Source organism: Indicator indicator, chromosome 14 (genome assembly GCF_027791375.1).
Source record: "Indicator indicator isolate 239-I01 chromosome 14, UM_Iind_1.1, whole genome shotgun sequence".
NCBI classification, from domain to species: Eukaryota; Metazoa; Chordata; class Aves; order Piciformes; family Indicatoridae; genus Indicator; species Indicator indicator.
The window spans coordinates 20665971-20686101 of NC_072023.1; the positions used below are offsets into that span (position 1 = coordinate 20665971).

The following is a 20131-nucleotide window of genomic DNA, read 5'->3' on the forward strand; positions in this document are numbered from 1 at the left end:
AGAGGAAATAAAAGTGGTAATCAAGTAAATGCATTTCCTGATTTGGTGTTAACAAATGAAAAAACAGAAAGCATCATTCTCCAACTAATACACATTCTCAAGACAGCCTTCCCACATTAACCAGAAATTCTACCTGTGCTTGTCTAAAAAACAAAACAAAACACAAACTAACAAAAAACGAACAACAACAAAAACCAAACCTAAACTCTTGGATTCTTTTTCTATTTATTTCACAATTGCTTTGCATTCATATCACATATTGTGACCAAAGCACATCTGCCATCAACACATGCAAATTTCCTCTAAGGCACTAAGGAATTTTTGGATTCAGGCTGTTTCACTTCAAGCCAGGTACCTCTTATCATCCCTCACAACCTGAGCTGTCATCTCCATAGACTCAAATTCATGGATGGATCTCTCTGGCTCAGCAAACAAACATTTCCCCCTCCCCCCCAAAACAAAACTAAACCAAAACCAAACAAATAAAATTAAGTTAATCTGGTTGAAGGGAAAGAAGTGAACTACGGGGGGGGGAGGGGGGGGTGTGTGTGAGGGGTGGTGGAATATATCACCAGACAAAATGCTTCTTGGGCATCACAGGCAGTCTGAAACAAATATAATCCACCTTTCTTAGACAAGGAAGCAGAATCAAGCATCCAAAGCCAACCCTTAACTGGCTGTCTTTCATGAGAGGAAAAAGGTTTCAGATTTGCTGGGCAAGAAGATAGGGAATGACACAGGAATAATCACCCCATTGATGTAAATATTCCTAGATCAAAAAGGAACATTTGACCATTCATTGCACCTCAGAAGAGTGGAACTAAGGAAGCTGTTAACCCAAAGCATGTGGGAATCCATTATCATGATATTTCTCTTGAGTTTGCTTATTATTAAATAAACACTTGGAGGAAAAAAAAAAATACATACATCTAAGAAGCTAGACACATAACATTTCATTAAAAACATCTGAGCTTGCAAAATCAGGCATTCAAAAGATGGCATATGACATAATTATGCTTACAAACACTGATTCACTCTTTTAGATAGCAATCCATTAAGATCACAGGAAAGATTGAAAGCAACTTTCTGGGCTATCAAGTTTTTGCCTAAAGTTCTCATCTCCTTAACCAGCTATTATGAATTATTAAGACAATCTGATCGTTACTTTTATCTCAGTTCTAAAAACTTTAACCAAATAAAAGACCCAGAGGCCCCTAGGCCAAGTTCTCATGAGTACACTGAATGACTGTAAAGGAAACTGTTTTGCCACTGCTCCCACCAGCTGAGAATTTGGGATGAGCTTTTTCAGTCTGTATCTGTAAATTCTGCAATATACTGACTTCAGTTTAAAACATTTTCTTCATCATCATGTTTCCATTTCCATTTGAGGTGAGGCAATATATAGAGCAAATCATAACATGAAATAATCACATATTTGCAGCCATAAATTCCCTTCCATTAAGAGTTGTACTAATTCACAGCCAAGAATTTTATGTTTTGATCACAGATCAGTTGCAGTTTCCAAAAGATTAATAAAATCTGAAGATCTAAACATGACAGCATGTCCAGGCATGAACACAGAATTTAGAATTCTAGGGTTCTAAAAAGTCTGCTCAAGTGGCAGATGACAGCCCAAGACAGGAAACCTTAAGGTTAACCTTAAGGATATATTGTCTATGTCTAATAAAAAAGGACAAGAAAATTCTATAACCAAGGATGATGGCAGCTAAAATACTGGAATGAAAAACATTGAATCTATGCCTGAGCCACCACTTTCCACAAGTATATGCCATTTATCATAACTGAGTAAGAACTGTCACACCTTTTAACACTAGACACAGAAAAAAAAGAAAAAAAAGTGAAATAAAGATTAGATAGATTTAATAGGCAGCAGACTATCATTAGTACTTCACCTAAAGATGGAACATTTGGATTTGCCATGTTTCTCTGTCTCACCACATCATACGTATCCAGAGAACTAGGTTTAGATGTCCTAAATTTCAGTTAAGCCCCAGTGCCTAGTACTTCCTATTAGCTGGCTCTGACTCCAAAGGTGCCTTGCCAAGAGGAAGCAACAGGCTTGGATCCTCAAGTGGAATTTAAACTGGAATATGTGCTTCAGTGCTGGCACCCCAGTCCATCTAATTGTTGCATGATTACCCCGTGCTCTTCTATTACACTGCTTGACACAAACAAGGCAAGCTTAGTAAGAATTAACATTTTGTGTTCTGCAACCCAGAAGTCAGTTTTCAATATCACAAATACAGTATTTCTCTTTGCCATTGAACAGGTTTCTGAATATGGTCTCTGTAATGAGGCACATAGAGAGCCAATACTGCCTAAAACAATCAAATGGTACACAGTGGTACACCTGCCTGCTTCTGTGCAGTACTAAATGTGTTTGCTTCTCTGAAAGTCAGAGGAAAGACAAATGCTCTGCAACTCTGAGCAAAATTCTTTTACTGGAAAGGGTAAGGCTCCCCTTCCTCTTTACCCCCTTTCAAATTCTGAATTTCTGTCAGAGTCATCCTTGCAGCTCCATTCCTCACAAGCACACAGGAAGTACAGCATTAAATCCTTTAATAGAAAATGTTTATTCATTTGCAGCTTTGTGTAATCAGTAGACAATTAGGGATGCATTTAAGAATGGCACTTGCATATGAATTAAGCTGGTCTCAAAAAAAAAAAACAAAACAAAACAAAACATACCCACTTCAGTAATGGCATGTGAATTATGCTGCAACACTTCAACTGGTACAGAACTCAGGATCAGCAAAAATGCAGTGAATTTCTGGGAACCATCGTAATAAATATTTTTTCAGATCTATCTCAATAAATAACAAATACTAACCAACCCACAGCATCCCTGATAACGGGTACATAGCAGCAATAACATTACACGTAACAGAGGAAGTTTTACCAGCTAAAGCTCATCCTTATCTGTAAAAACTCAAGTAGTCTATTTCAACTGGTCTTATCGCATCTCTAACCAGCCAGAGCACCACACTGAAGAACCCCATTTATGCTCATGAGAAGAATACTGGCTCAGGCTGCACAGGGACCCTTATCAATTCCCCCTGCCCAGCCAGCCTCAGGCTCCACGTCACAGCTAAAGCCAGTGGCAAGTCAGTTTAGGCACAAAGCAGGTATATGGCTGTGCGCTTCTAGAATGGAGTTGTAACAGCAAGTTTCAGCTTCAATATTGGAACGGATGCGTTGCTAAGACACAAGTATTTATTTTTTATCAAACCCACTATGCAAGTATTTACAAACAAAACAAGAACATTTTTGCTGGTCAAGTCAAGAAAGAAAAAGAAAGATTAGAATGGTAACATGAAAGTCAGGCAACAGCTATAGAGGCGATCATATTAAAAAATATGTCTGCTTATGGAGACATCAGAAGGTATTATTAAAATATCCAGAAAGAACAGTGTCATGTGTAACTCGGGCTGCAGACTGTGGTGTTGAAGAGTCAGACAAAGAATTCCACCCCTCCTAGCTACACAATGCTGATATGAGTGTGTATATATGCACACACATGTGGATATGCACACGTAAAGATATGTGTATATGTGTGCATGCATCTATAAAAACATGCTACAAGGTGTCAGGTCGCATTTCAAGCAGCACAACCAATATTAGCTTTTAATAACTCTCTTTAAAATAAGAAAGAGAATGGTTAGCTGCTAAAAAGAAAAGCTCTCTGTAGACTTGTGTATGGGAAATACAACCTCCTTCCACACTACTGACTGAACTGAAAGGATCAGCCTGGGAGGACTGAGCACTCTCAAGTCAGTGGAGGTAGTGAGATTATCAGTAATCATTATAAAAAGAACATAAGAAAAATAGCATTTTTAACAAACCTTGACTTGTACAATATAAGTTTTAAAATACCTCTGAATAACCTCCAGGAGAAGTGAAAGGCATTCATTATCTCACAAGGGTAAGATGGAAAAGTTATGTGTTAGCACAAGTACTCATTTAAGAGACTAAGAGACTCAAACTAAAACTCCAGCCACATATAAAATACCTTACCAGTTATCATGCAACTAGAAGTACAGCCAAACATACCTACGTTCCTTATCAACACAAAGTAGAGTGACCAGACCTTGTCAAATGTATCCTATGGTTAGCATCACCAGTAAAAAGAAGTGCAGCTGAGAACCCTACCAGCATTCAACACTACTTTGCCACTCACTAGCTAGTATCAGGGGAAAGATTTCAGTATTACCAATACAGAAATAGCCCTGTGTGCAGTGTATGTGGTGGAAATGAAGAAGAATAGTCTGATCCACAAGGAAACTCATGTTAGACCTGTTATGTGGTGAGCTGTAACAGACTACAATAAGAAAAAGACAGAATCTCAAAAGCACTTGAAACTGCATGGGTAGACAAGGCTGGACAGCAGATAAGGCAAGGCTGTGCAGTCCTTTTGAATCTGCAGTTTTGCACAGAGGTCTGTACCTTTCTTCAGCTGTCACTTTTCAAGTGAGATTTAATACACGAACACAGACAAGGTTTCACAAGGGTTAGTCTGCAGGCAACAAAAAGCTTAGGTGAACATATCTAGATTACTGCTCATAGAAGCAGAGAAAAACATTGCTTAGATGTAGCTTCTCAAACCAGGTATCACTCTGTCTGGTTGTCTTCATTCACTACTGTTCAGACAGCAAATAGAAATGCTCCTGAGAATGCTGTTGTAGGCTATCACCTGAGTTGCCTCATTGCCACCACAGGGCAGACAGTCCACCATTTCAGCCTCTTCAGCAGCCCCACTTCTCCTTTTAAGGTAAATTTGGAGTGTACATTTTTTCCTAAGTCTCAATGTAATAAAACAGTTAACCAAACATATTAATGTTCTGCCTATGTTCCATGACATTAAACACAAACATACATCTGTTTATTTAAAACTGTATAGCAAAACTAAGTGCAAGAGACTGACAGATACTTCAGGGTGAGGAATAACCTTTGGTTATAGCTGCTGCCTTAGCTGTAACTCCAGCATACAGAGATGCTGGCAAGGTATCAGCAAGCTGCTGGGAGTGCAACAATTCGAAACACAGTTAACCTTCAGAATTCAGACACTCAGTTCTCTCCCCTTCTGAAATTCATTTCACCATCATGCTTATGGACATAACTAAACATCAGTCAGAAGGATGCTGCTCAAAATAAGAAATGTTCATTTTTGAGGTTTAGCAATAATTGGTCCCCTACATTACTGTCCTTTATACACACACACAAAAATCAGTCTGCAAGCTTATTCAACAAAACGTTTCTTTAAAACAAAAAATAAATCCAACAGCCATCAGTGACTTGATCCTCAAAACACAGCAAGTGATACAGCTTTCCAGCAAACATCATCATATTCAGATTTCACATAGCTTTTATTCCTCAAAGGACTAACCAAGCCTAAGAGGAATAGCTGCTTTTTAAACCACCACCAAGGTCTGTCTCAGAAGTTCAGCAACCATCACAAAAGCATCTTGAGTATATCTGAAAAGTATCACTCATTCAGAGCTACACAGACAAAAACTCCACTAAAAAAAAGATGCAGAACATAATTTTATTTTTTATTTAAAATTCAAACCAAAGCATAAACTCTTACTATATAAAGTCAAATTAAGCGACCTACAAAATATATAATGCAAATTAAGTCACTTTAACACCACATATTTCACAGGCAGATTGGGGGGTGTTAAAGAAGACAGCCTCAGCTAAACCCAGCATTTCTGGTATACAGAGATTTCCAGCCTTGTGCAGGGGGAGAGTCTTTAGCTGAACTGACGCTCACAAATATCTTCTCAATAGTAGTTAATTGCAGTAAAAATATGAACACAGTCACATAGCAATAAGTCCTGGTCGGTGGACACTTCAGACAAAACAGTTGTCCCTCTAGAACTGGGAAGCCCAGAACTGGACACATTACTCCAGATGAGCCCTCACCAGGGCAGAGTAGAACCTCACTCTACCTGCTGGCCACATTCGTCATAATGCACCCCAGGAGACCATTGGCCTTCTTGGCCACAAGGGTACACTGCTGGTTCATGGTGAATTTCCTGTCCAACAGGACTCCCAGGTCTTTTTCCAGAGCTGCTTTCCAGCAGGTCAGCCCCTAACGTGTGCTGATGCATGGCGTTATTCCTCCCCAGGTGTAGGATCCTTGGATTTCTGGCTTCTTGACAGATCTGGAAGCAGCTTCTTTACACAGATCTCCAGTTATGCTTGTAATTGGTTCTTCGAAGGCCAAACCCCACTTCCAACTATTTCTCCGATGGCACACCCATAAGAGCTCAGGCTAGGGAAGCCCACTCTCCTTTGTGGCACATTTGGTGACCTGCCCGTACTTCACGGCACTTCGTTGCGGAGTTCACTCCGCTAAAGGCGAAACGCTCCAGCCGGGCGTCCCTCTGCCAGGGGAGTAGACTGGCGAGGAGAGCTGCAAGAAACGAAGTACCATCGCAGCGGGCAGCTCGGACAACGCTGAAAATAGCCGAGACCGAGCCCAGCCGAGGCCCCGTTAAGTACCACGGACAGATTTCGTTGGTTACGTCGCTGGCCGACCCCGGCGGCCCGGCTCCGGAGGCGCGCGCCGCTGCTGCGCAGGGCCGCTCGTGCCCTCTAGGGGCCCGGGCCCGCCAACGCACGCGCCAGCGCCCGCAAGAGCCGCCCCCGCCCCGGGGCTGCTACGCGCGCCCGGCCCCGCTGCCGCAGCAGCAGCGTCATTAACGGTGATAATGGCAATAACGGTACCGTAGCGGTTACACAGCCACACCGGGAGAGGTGAAAAGCTGCTCAAACTCTCAGTTCAAAAGCAAAAAAAAAAAAAAAAAAAAAAAAGTAACACTTGACAGAGGGGCACAGAGCTGCTTCCTTTTGCAAGCTCACTGAATCCCCAACGACAGGTCAGAAAGAAAAAGCACTGATACTCCCCACGACAACCTGGACACACGTCACATTGAACTTTTTTTAAATTTTATTTTTATTTCCTGTTTCTGAAACCACTACCCCGATGCAGGGACCTCCTGATGCCACCGCTATACTCACAGCATGGCTTAGAGCAAGCCAAGTTGGGGAAAAAACAGAAGCAAACCAAAAAGAGCCTAAACAAAACCAACACAACAAAACCCTGAAGAATTACATAGTACAAAGGAGAGGTGTTTGTTTCTGACTGACACACTAACACAGAAGACACTTTGGGGAAAGGTTTTGTTAATTCATCAAGAAACTTTTTCAAGCAAGCAGAGAACAAAAACGCACAAAAACTAAAACTCGACTTCCACTTTGCCATCACGTTTATTTATTCATCAAGCAGTATCCTATAAGCTGCATATCTCACATTAGACTCTCTAAGTAAATCACAGCAACTGACTCAAAGCTTCAATCAAAGTACAGTTCTTTTTATCATCAAACCATGTAAGACGCAGTCAGCACACCCCTGTTTTGAGCCCTGCAGTTTGCAGGCAGCATAATTTAGCAAGCTCTACAGTTCCATGGTGGGATATGGAGGGGTTTTAAATATTACTTTTCAAAGAAAAAAAAAAAAGCCCAAGCAATATTCCTTCAATTTGTAGAATACAGCTATGTCTCAGTCTCGTGCAGGGGGGGGGAAGAAAAAAAAAGTTGGAATGCAAGCACAGTAACAGCAGATCAGGACAAATTCATACAAATGTTGCAGTTAACATCCAAAACATGTGTCACTGTTTTTCCCCTCCAACCCCCAACAAGCCTCTCAAAACACATTTCATACACAGGGTCACTGTTCTGGCTGTTTATTTAATTAACATGACAACCCAGCATACACAGGATTTCTTTCAGTTCCCCAGCTTTGCATTTTCACACTTCAGGCAGAAAGCGCAGAAAGTCACCACTGTATTTTACTTTTTTTGCCAATATGCCACAATATACATTTCTTGATTTAACCAACTGACAAAAATAGATTCCAAACCAATCGTGAGATGCTGCCAGCAGCAGTTTTTACATTTTTGTGAGTCTGAAGGAAAAAAAAAAAAGAAAAAAAAAAAAAGATTAGTAAAAAAAAAGAAATCTAAGTAGAGCAGGTTTGCGTAAATGAAGCCATGCGAAAGAAAATAAAGTATTACATCTGGAATCCCTGGGTGATTTTTCCTGGAGCATTACTTAAATATTTTACACAGTTGTGTTTCAGCAAGTCACCAGATGACATAACTTCCCAGTAGTGCTTGGTTTCTAGTGACCTAAATGGTATTGCCAGCAAATCTTATCAGAGTAATTACAGCACAATAATACTTATTAGCAGGAGCAGGTAAATGGGATATAACACTGCATGCCTAATAGGGGACCATAACTTGGACACAAAGTTTAGCATCTAGATTTAATCTGACTTCTCTCCAAAATCTGAAATGTCTGTATGCTGCACTCAGATCTCTCCTCTGTTCAGGCCAGAGAGCAGGATACCCAATATTAAAAATTGCTTATAAGCTTCAGGTACATGTGTCCTGTTTTTAGGACATGATGATAAAGAGCCAGGAAATGGGGGGACAAACATATTCCTGGCATTTACAAAGCTCCCACTATCAAACAATTAGAAGAACAGACAAAACCTTAATTTTCTCTTGGGGAAAACAAAACCAAAACAACAAAACATTTATTTTTCTCCTCTGTTTCTGAGATCTTATCACTGAAGAGATATCTTTGACCATGTGAACTGTTACAGCATTGTCTTCTCAACCCCACAGTCAGTGATAATAATGGTCCTGTCCAACAACTTTCCCAGGCTATAGACTGGGAACAGGGGAGAGTCATCATCCAGAATCCCATAAAAAATGGTCAAATCAAGAAAAAAAAAAAAAAAAACAAACTTGAGTGCTACTACAGGCAGACACAGGAATCTGACACCAAAGCTACACATCCAAAAGTAAAAATTTACGTTTAAAAAGGAGAAACAAGAAGGAAAAGATGGAGCAGAATGGACAAACACCCAGTGAGGCAAACAGTGTTCTACTTCCCCAGCTGCTCAGAAGAAGGAAAAGAGCAAAGAGAAAGAAAGAAAGAAAATGGGTAGAAAACCTCTCTGCCCTAGGAGCCAGAGCACACAGACAGGACATGGAGCTGCTGGCCTGGCAGCTGGAGACATCAGTGCTGCAAGAGAAACTCCTCCAACCTAGTGCTACATCTTGCATGGATTGCAGCTTTTCAGCAGGTCAAGACTCAGTGACCGCCAGTGCCTTTTTGTAAGGGGTTGCGTCTCACACTGGTTTGGGAACTACAAAGTACTTCAAACCCTGATGTATACTGTACCTGTGACAGTCTACTGACTAAGCAAGAAGAAATCTAAGCAGCAAAGCACATCCAACTACTTGAGGCAGCTGTTCTAGCTTATTTAACATACATTTGTAACAAATTCAAGTCAGCTGAAAGCTTCCCTTTCCCCTCAAACAAAACAAACAAGCAAGGCGTAAAAGTAAAATCAAGAGTTTTGAGAAGAGTTTAAAATTGTCCATCTCCTGTGGAATTCTTTTATCCACCAAGGCAAAAATCATTCATTTGGACTGTTGTATGTCAAGATTAACATACAGAGATCAGAGACATAAGCTTCAGAACATGTAGGCCGTGTAATATTTTCATGTGAAACATCAAGACATAAAACACATTTCTGCACACGCACAAATACCCCTCCACCACAACCTGCTCTCTTCACTTTTAGGGAAAAAATAAAATGTTTGCAAAAATGTGAAGAAGAAACTCCAAAAAACATCACCCTGGCAGTATTTGTGCATTTGCTAGGAAAAAAAAAAGGCACAAACCCAAAACAACAACAAACAAACAAAAAAGCAAACCACCAAAAATAACACAATTCATTCATTCAATTACTGTCTTATCCATCCATTCACAATTTCTCTGCAGCCCCTTTCAGATCTGGGTGAGTGAGCCCTTGAGGAGCTGAGCATCCTCAGCCAGCACTGATGAAATCACAGGGAGACAGCACTCAGCTGGGAGCAGGATCGGGCTATTACAAAGCTCACATTGCCCAACAAGATCTACACACATGCCAAACTGGAAGCTTTTAATCCAAAGAATTTACCAAAGCTGAGAAAGAGAACATATACAAAAATGAACTACCAAAAATGGAATTAAACAAAAAACTATTAAAGAGCAATTTTAGCAACAAAAGGAAGTGGTTTGATTTTGGATGGTAAGTTGATGTTGTTTTTTTTTTTTCTTCTAAATGAAACAGTATTTAAATTCTTCTGGGAACTGATTAGCAACTAAGATGAGACATTTCTACTGAAGGAATAATTTAGTGACATACGTATTTTCAGCTACCCCTACTAGCAGCTTAAACAGAAGCATACTTTTAATTTTAAATACGTTAATACCGCCGTCTGCGATGTTAGTTTGCAATTCCTGATACTGTCCTTTATATCACAAGGCCACACAGATTCAATTCTATATTCTACTAGGGAAAAGTTCTGATAGCAACTGAGGTGTAACTGAAAAAATAAAGTCAGAAACTCCAGCTTTTGTAGAATCTGGTATCACAGATAGGAAGGGAATCACACTCTGGGGAAAAAAAAAAATAAAAGCTTAATTAAGGGCTCAGCAATAAGAAAGATTTCATGAGAGCCAATAGGAAACATGTCTAAAACTTCACCTAATGCTACTTAACAAATGAAGGCATGTATTTCAAATCAATGTAGCAGATCCTAATGAAAATGATTGGCAGCTCCCAGATGGATTAACCAGCTATCGTTCGAATCAGAAATATTCAGGGCATGCTTTTTAAGAACACGGGGTGAGGAAAAACCTAGTTTTGTTTATAACACCCTCATCTCTATTTTTAACATGTTATATTTAAAAACTGTCTGAAAGAGAAACATTTACCTATGGTTTCTTTAAGTCTGTGGGAAGCTGACTTTTGCTATAAACACAAACTTTGTCTGCTGTAAGAGAGTCCCACTTCTAGCGTTTCTTCAAGGTCCTTACAAAGCTTTGTTTCAGCTTTTAAATCAATGTTACATGACAGAAAAATGGAAGATGACAGCTTAGGGAGAGAATTTCACATACACACAGACGCACTGCTGGAGGAAAAAAAAAAAAAAAAAGAGAGTAAGACAGTCTCCCCAAACTCGAAAGTAGTCATCCATTTCTAATCACCAGTGACGCAAGCAATACCAGATCTCGCTATTGATTAATTGTGAGTGAGAACAAAAGAAAAAGAAATTTGCCAAAAATCTGCATTGGGTAAACTGAACAGTTGCCAGCTAACTCCAGTCCAGCTCCGCAGCTTGAAAGCAGAAACTACTTGGGGCAAGGCTGACCATTGTCACTAACACACCATTTGAGGGGGTTAGAAGAAATCTACAGCATCAGCTGTTTAACATCTTGGCATATACAGGTGATTTGAATTCCCTTGATAAGAAAAAAAGGGCATGATTACAAACTAGTGAGCCCTGTATCTGAATGATTACATTTGGAGATGTTAACTAAAAAGCTGATTTTATTTAAAGTGTGAGAGTGAATGCAAAGAGTTTTAAAACTCTACAGTTACTGTAGGAAACCACCAGAAATGCTTAGCATCATCAAGTAAGTATAAAGAGTTTAGGTCTTCGCCTTAGATATTTTATTTACCAATTATATTCACACCCCCTTTCTCTCAGTTCCTATAAAAGTCAGAACTGCATGAGCTTTCCACATTTTCACACGGTATTTGCCTGGACACTGTAACAAATATTTAATTTATCTAAACAAAAATGTTAAATAAATAAGTTCATTTGTTGTAAAACAACACTCAAGTATATAAGGTTGTCAGGCCCTCTTCTAGAAAATGTCACAACCAACCACAAAGAGATGTAAGCAAACCATTTCCAGAAACAAACTAGCCACCCACGCCATATGGTAAGATGCCATCACTTGAGAAATACTTAGCTGCTTATCCAGCAAGCAACCTGCAAGAAAACCTTGGATGCCCGGCAGCACACTTCAGCTGACCACAGTACACAGAGTAATTTTCAATACTACTTGAAAATAAAGCTTAACACTATTTGTCACTTATTTTGCCCCAGGTTTCCCCTTCCACTGCTCAGCAAAGATTGCGCTCACTTTAAATGCATTCAGTTAACGCTCAACACATTGAACAATTCCTTAGTGGGGCAATCAAAGATCTCAAAAACCCTGATAAAATGCTTTGAACAAAGAACTAAGCCCACCCTGTGTCCATGACATGGATCTATAAAGCTGTGCAGTAAATATAATGGTGTTTGTTTCTTTTTTTCCATCGTTTTTGAGGTGTGCATTTAAAAGAGTACATCGCTAGTAGGAGAGTAAATTCTCACTCATCCACTCAAATCACGGCCTCGTAAAGGAAACAAAGTTGAGATAAACTGCTTGTGCCTCGTACCCGTTCCCACAACCACAGCAGAGTGGGAGCTATTGATTACACGCACAAAACAGCCTTGGGGAGGCAAAGTGCAAAGATGAGCACCGCGCTGCGCGGGCCAGCCACAGAGGACACACTATCGCCCTGATAAGGGACTTCTCCCATCGAGGACAAGCTGCTTGGCTCACACACACCGCCCTTTAAAGCTTAAAGCAAGTTTAATAGGGGTAAGCTACCTTTCCAAGAAACTACAGGTTTGGAAAACTAAGGCTCCTAAGTGATGCTGGGAAACCCTAAGGTTGTGCTGAGGGCAGGTTCCCACCAACTCGCAGAGCCAAGTGGGTGCCATCCGCCTCAACTGTCTGCTAGGCAGAAGAAAAGTAAGCGGCCGTGATAGCTGTAAAATAACGCTGAAGCCCGAACTCTCTCCCCGTCGCCCGAAGCCGGGCAAGTCAGGCTGGGTGCGGAGAGCCCCGCTTGCCCTCGGCTCCAGCCCCGTCCCAAGGCAGCCACCCGGGACTCTCCGAGCCGCGAAGTGCCGGGAAAAGCGCCGCACCATGCCCAGCCCGTTCACCGGGGAGTAGCCGGGGAGGGTAACAGCTCCCCGCACCTCCGACAGCGGGACGCCCCCACCCGTCACCGGCAAAGTTTGAGACCCGTCCACCCAGCCCCTGTCCTACCTGCTCCCGTGGGATGCAGGGAAGTGAGGTCCGCCGGTGGGTCTTGCTGCTGCCACCCGACATCTCTGGAGAGATCATGGAGCTAGACCGCCGCCGCCGCCTTAGCACCGGGGCTTCGTCCGCAGCCGGGGGCGCGGCGGGAGGCTCCGCCAGCGGGGCGGCCCACCGCGGGGGCCACAGCCGGTCACCGTAGCCGGCAAGGAGGATGCCTAGCAGTCCCAGCAGGTAGGCCAGGTAGGGCCGCCAGGACACCGGGACCCTCTCCAAGGCGACAAGGGACGTGGTCCTGGCCGCGCTAGTCACAGCGAGCATGAGGACGCCCTGCCTCAGCTTCAGCACCAGCCATGTCACGGCGGCCAGGCAGCTCAGCACCACCCCCGTGGCGGCGAGGGAGAGCAAGTGATCCTCCCCCGCCGCCAGCGCCGTCTGCGCCACCGCTTCCCCCCCGCAGCAGGCGGCCAGCAGCAGCGCCGCCGTCCGCGGCCGCACGCCGCCGCGCAGCAGGTAGCGGCCCGTGCAGAAGAAGGCGCCGGCCAGGCCCAGGGGCACGGCGCTGGGGGGCAGCCAGCCCCAGCCCCGTGGCCCCGCGCAGCCCTCAGCCGCCAGCTCCCGGCCGCGCTCCCCTCGCACCACCCTCACCACCAGGGCTAGCAGCACGGAGAGGCAGCCGGCGTACAGCGCCGAGGAAAGTTTCCGGCGGCGCCAGGTCTCCCGCGGCGGTGGCAGAGCGACCCGGGAGCCCAGCCCCCCCCGCTCCGCCACCGCCCCACCGCCGCCCCGCGGGGTGCAGAGCTGCCGCCCCGCCGACGGGCAGCGCCCGCTGCAACCCGAGCTCCGCGGCTCGCCGGCGGCCATGGCCTCAACGAGCCCCCGCCCCGGCACTTATTCCCAGCTGGGCAAGGGTCGGGAGCGACCCCTCCGGCTGCGGTCAGCGGCAGGCGGCCGGGGGGCAGCGACGGGCCGGGGGCGCCCCCCGCTGCAACACTGGCATTTCCTGCAGAGCTCGCCTCCCGTTCGCCTTCTTCCCGAGAGCCCAGCGCCGCGCATCAAGGGCTGGGGAGCGTCTCGCCTCCTCTGCGACCACCTCGGGCTTGGAGGAGAGGTGTAGTAATTTAATTTTTTTTTTTTTTAAGTGCAAAAGAAAGAGAGACGCGGGGGAATGGGGAAATCCGAAACGGTGTAAGAAAGGGAGGGGAAAGCATGGGAGAGGCAGATGTACCACCTCAGAAGTGCTGCTTAATTTCTAGGCCATCACTTCCCTCACAGGCACTCCCGGCGGAGGCAGGCGGAGAAGGAGGCAGGCAGGGGCGGTGCTGCCTGCCGAAGGGTCCGCGCCCAGCCTGCAGTTGTGGTCCTGACGGTGCCCTGTGGTCGCGGGGAAGAAACCTTCCGGTCACTGCGGCCAGCGGGGAAGAAGCAATGCACCCCTCCGAAAAATAAATTTTTAAAATATTTTTTAAAAGCTCGTGAAGACATCGCAAATAAAAGGCCAGCATAGCCGGGGGGGCAGAAGTTGCGAAGTCCTGCCGGGAGGGCGAGAGAGTGATCCACGGGAGGGCCTTGAAGGAAGGGTGCTTGGGAAGAGCGCAAGAGAAAAGGACGAGATGAAGAGAAAGAAGGAAAGCGTTTCCTTTCTGCTGCTGGGATAGTACTTGAATTTTTCACGGAAAAATCAAGTGATGAGAGCTCCTCCTCAGCCGGCAGAGGAGGCTGCCGAAAACCCAGAAGCAAACCCAAGTCCGAACAGAACAACGAACTGGGAAAGTGCACCGGAGAGGGAGGCTGCCGGGGAAGGGGGTGTTACCACTTTAAAAACGGCCGGACCGACTCTTGGGGAAGAGGTGCCCTGGCCGTCCCAGACGCGGAACAGGCTCCACGTTCTGCAGCGCGGGGTGCCGCAGGGGGGCCCTGGACCGGGGCGCGCCCGGTGCCCCCCATTCTACCGGCCCTGAGGAACCGGCGGTGCCACCTGGGCGGCGGAGCTCCCCGCCATCGCTAGCTGGCGGCCAAGGCGTAAATCCATCTGTCAGGGAGGGGATAATTACGAGGCCGTAAAAAAGTCAGAAAGATGGATGTTTGTGAATGATTATTACTATTTTTTTGTTGTTTCTTTAATGGGAAGCCCGAATTTGAGTCCCAAAGTCCTATGCAGCGGCACCAAGATCTAAGCTGTGGCTTTATCCAAATCCCACTCTTTCATTGCCCTAAATTTGTCTCACCCTCGCGCCAGAGGGCTCCTCCGCCAGGGATCTGCAGCGTGCTGGAGGCTGACTCGAGCCCACACCCTGGTCTGCTGAAAATTGCTCTTTGGGCGACTGCAAAATCAGGGCCTTATTTATAAATTCCCGGGTCCCATCAAACCGCATGGAGTAATGTATTTAGCATGTAATAATACAAACCACAGAAAAATACGATCACCAGCTGTGACATTACAAAACATTAAGAGCTAGGAAACAAGCACATTTAAAACACATATCCCAACTCTCCAGTTTGAGACAGATTTATAGCACTGACATATTTACTGGTGCATCTATCAGGATACCATGCCTATCATCCAGGGTCTGAGTATTAGTGAAGCATGTTTTGGATTTTTACTAGACATGGATTGTAAAAACAGTATTTTTTAAATATTTTTCTGGCCTAACTATTTTGGAATATGAATTTATTGGTCATTTTTACATTTAAAGCTTGGTTTGAAAACAACTTAGATATTTTAAGTGAAATTTGGCTCTGAGGAATGGAAGCCTCCAGTTTCTTTTGAAGGTTAAGGGTCCAGATTAAGAACAGCTGGAAAGGGTTGTGCTTTATTCTGGTAAAACATCAATCAGCAGGTTACCTTATGCACCTACAGAAAAATAACTACCTGCTATCTACACTAAGCGTCAACATTCCAGAGGCAGAATCAGGGTCCAGATAGTTATACCTGTATGACTCCTAACTCCTTTTTAGCTTTTAATAAACAAGGTGCATCTCTTGGATACCTTTAAGTCTAAATGCATCAAAACAGAGTGCAAGTACATTGATACTGCAATGGTGAATGACAATACATGCAACAGCTGCATTTCAGATAGGTCAGCCCTTTGACTTAATAATACTTCCTGCTAAGCAGTATTCACTTATATCTTTATCTCCGCTTTGTTACCTTACTATTAGATTTACTGCTATCAGAAAAGTTGACACTTCAAATATAGTGATAAAATGAACTAAAACCAGAGGAATAAACACTCCCTACCTTTATTTTTTTTGCTGCACACCCCCTTTAACTGTATATTTAGATCATGTTTATATATGTTTGTAGAGATCAAAGCAGATAATGGTCTATCTTCTTTTAATTAAGAGGGGGTTTTATGAGTGCAAACTCAGTAAATGATTGAAATGCAGTTGTGAGCTCTGCAAAACCAGCACTGACAATTAGCACAAATGTGGTAATCTCTGAACTTCCTAGAAGCACAAGTCAGACTCTAACCAGTACGTTCTGAGCACAAGGCTGTATATTGAGCAGTACGGGGGAAACCGGACTTCACTGTGCTCTCTACCATGTGGGAGCTGATAAAACTGCTTCATATTTCTTGCTTATGCAATGTAGTTGTCTCTTCTTTACCTACTGATTGTCCACAGATGTTTTAAGCATTTAATTTGTGAAGATCTTTACCAAAAAAAAGGATCAGTCCTGTAATTTTGGAATCGATCAAAATCAATGCCAGGTGGGGAAATGCAGTCAATGATGAACCAAATGGAAAGTGACTCTCACAGAAAATGAGAAATACTGACCATTTAGGAGACTTCCCATGCAGAGACACACAGCAAAAACAAGGGGAGAAGTGTGTTGTATTAATTCATTCTTCAGGATATTAATCTATCACACTGGTCTTTATACAGATGATGAATATATAGTTACAATAACCTGAAAATCCTGACTTCCTTCTCTAGTAAAGAGAAATTCTGGGAAGGCAAACACTACCCCTAGAAATAGTAAAAAACCTCAAGATTTCACTGAAGTTCTGGGGATGCTGGCTTTTCAGTACTTGCTGTATCAGGCTTCTTTTGAGAAACAGGCATTGATAAGTATAGCCTAAAGAAAACGGAAACCATCACATACTGTTTAGTTGTTGTGTAAACGTGCTAGAGCAATATCAGCCATTCACCAAAGAAGCTGCAGAAGATCGTGCTGTTGTGGAAACCCAGCAATACCCTTCTATTTTCCCTTTGGAAAGCAATCTTCTGTGGTAAAGTTAGAAATTTCTTAGAGACTTCAAAGGAGACAAAACCCAGGAATTTTCATGGTTACCATCACAGAAAGGTATGGAAGAAAAGGTGAGCATCCAATTAGATAAGAAAGTCAAAATAAATTTACCTGAAAAAAAAAGACAACCAAAACAAACAAAAAACACTCAACAAACAAAAAACCACAACCAAAAAAACCCATTTTTGTCATGGACAACAAAGAGCAGGAGATGTAAGGAGGTCTAGGACAGTTGATTGTTCCCAAAGACATGATTGCCTCAGAATCACTTTGCAATCACAGGTTCTACTGTCATTTCTTGACAAAGCAACCTATCTCTTCACCAAAGTTAAATGGTAGATTAGTGAAATGCCTTCAATTCGTTGTTATGTCCAGCATGTTGTAATCTTACCTAATCCACTCAAGGAACTTTTCATGAAGCAATCCATACAGAACATGTAATTTCTCATCCAAATGGGGAAAAAATGTATTCCCTGACCATTAAAGAAAGGAGGAAAGATTTCATAATAGAAGTGCTTAGCCCAGCTATACAAATCAGACTACTGTTTGATTTGTAGACACTCCTTTACAGTCTTTTCTCATACTGCTGCTGGTTTATGGTCACGCTAAATGGGCCTAAGCTGGTCTGGGAAAGCACAACAAACATGTATGGGGCCATACCCTTTAAGAGGTTACGTGGCCTGTCCTCCCAAAAAGTAATACAACAAAATGAAAGTCCCAAACTGTACAGAAATGCTGTGTTTAAGCTGAAGTGAGAAGAGGTTCTTCTGGGGGTAACAAAACAATAAAAGACCCAAATAATTTCCACACCATGTCATACTGGAGAGTGCCATGGGAGGAAGGAAAAGAGAGACGTTCTCTATGACTTACTCATCCACATGCACCTATATCACTCTTGGTCTATATCTGAGGCAATTATTCATACGTTTTGATAATACTTCTCTTTTTTTTTTTCCTTGCAACTAATTTTTTCTTACCTCCTTAGGACCTTGTGTAGTATGCATGGATAATTCTATATGAATTTTTACCATTCCACTGAATATTAGTTTACTGAATAAAGTTAATTTTGCCTAGTTTGCAAAATACACTGTGATTAAAAACTATCCATGATGGTATTGTGCTGGACTTGATTTACACATTTCTTTGTTAGAATCTTAAATTATTTTGCAAACCTTAGGGAATAATTTACACCACCTCTGTTTAAGTCTCCTAAATTGTCAGTGTAAAGGAGGATTTGTTTGATGGTGATGACCAATAGGTTGCATGACAAATTTATAAATGTTTGTCTCCTGGAGTATTTAAAATTATGCTTACTTTTAAACATCAGCCTTTTTGTGACTTCAGTGGTGTCTCACAAAGAATATCACATGAAATTCAGTTTAAAGTCTGGAAAATTATACATTTGTCATGTACCACAGTAAGCATCCAGATTATTACATAGCAGAAGATTTTGTCATGCGAGTTGTCTCATTGATTCAAGTATTTTGATAGTGAATATGAAATTGAAACATATTTACCATATGAATTAGAATAATTTTTATACCATTTTTCTGAAGATAAATAGTAAATAATGTTATTTTGAGGTTGAGCGCAGGCATTCTCACAACATTCACGCTGCATCTGCTTCATTTATTCCGCATTTTCAAGGTTTTCTTCATCATGGGGTGAGTGAGGTATTTTATAAACAAAACCCAAGACCTGTATTGTGAAGAGCACCCATCTAATGGCAAGTACCTTCATCAAATTTATTCATTCATGAAAATTTCCATTACCTTTCATTGCAGTGTGTGTAGAAAGAATTCTGATTACTCTATTAGGAAAACAATTAAAATATTCATGCATTGTACTGACTGGGCTGCGATTCAGATTTTGCTGAAGTACAGAAAAAAGCTTTTCAGTCTCTGACAGTCTATTATGTTTTCATTAGAGACATTTAAGAAAGCGCAGCCTTTGTGTTTCAAAAAAAGTGGTATTCAGAAATGAATTCATTACTTTTGGCTTACTAGAAAGGCCGTTCCATAGTGAATGAGTAAAATTCTGAATTTGGAAGGAAATAATGTGACTGGAGCCTTCTGTAGAGCTGATTAGGGGAAAGGGACCTGGGGGTCCTAGTAGACAGGAGGGTGACCATGAACCAGCAATATGCCCTTATGGCCAAGAAAGCCCATGGCATCCTGGGGCCAGTAGGTCAAGAAATGACCTTCTTGCCCTCTGCTCTGCCCTGGTGAGACCACATCTGGAATATTGTGACCATTTCTGGGCCCTTCATTTCAAGAAGGACCTCAGGGAACTGCTTAAAAGAGTCCATCATAGAGACACAAAGGTGATGAAGGGAGTGGAACATCTCCCTTATGAGGAAAGACTTCAGTATTCTCTTGGATGTTCTCTTGACCTACTTTTTGTTTGTTTGTTTGTTTTCCCCCCTCATGCTTAAAAATACTTTGCACAAGGTGCAAGAAGGTCACAAGTTCATCAAACATGAATTTCAGTGCTGATGCTGAGCTTGCATCTCTAACATAACCTGTTTATTACAGTCATGGGAGATGACCCTGAAACACCCTCTGATGTTTATTACCAGGCAGTACTGTCTTTGATGACAGTTCCATTTCATCTTGTGTCTTAGAGCTCACACAACCAAAAATGTCAGCAGACAATTACTATTTTAAAATAGCTCTGTATGTACACCAGATTTTCTGCCTTTTTTTTCCCCTGGTTTTGTGATTTATATAGAGTGTACACAACCTCTTAACAAGGCACCCTAGGAAATGGGACAGATATTTTCAAAGCATCTTTTCCTAGTAAGACAAATAAAATGTGTTTTGGTTTAAATAGTTGAGAAACAAATGTAGGCTG

At 42.7% G+C, this 20131-nt stretch overlaps 1 protein-coding gene across 1 annotated transcript in view; it reads right to left on the reverse strand.

Moving 5' to 3' along the window:
• Positions 1 to 13890, reverse strand: part of PDE3A (phosphodiesterase 3A) — a 240855-nt gene extending 226965 nt beyond the window's left edge. Inside the window, exon 1 of the mRNA XM_054387102.1 lies at positions 13036 to 13890. Within this exon, the coding sequence (XP_054243077.1) occupies positions 13036 to 13890 (855 nt within the window). The remainder of the gene's footprint in view (positions 1 to 13035) is intronic.
• Positions 13891 to 20131: the final 6241 nt, after the last annotated feature.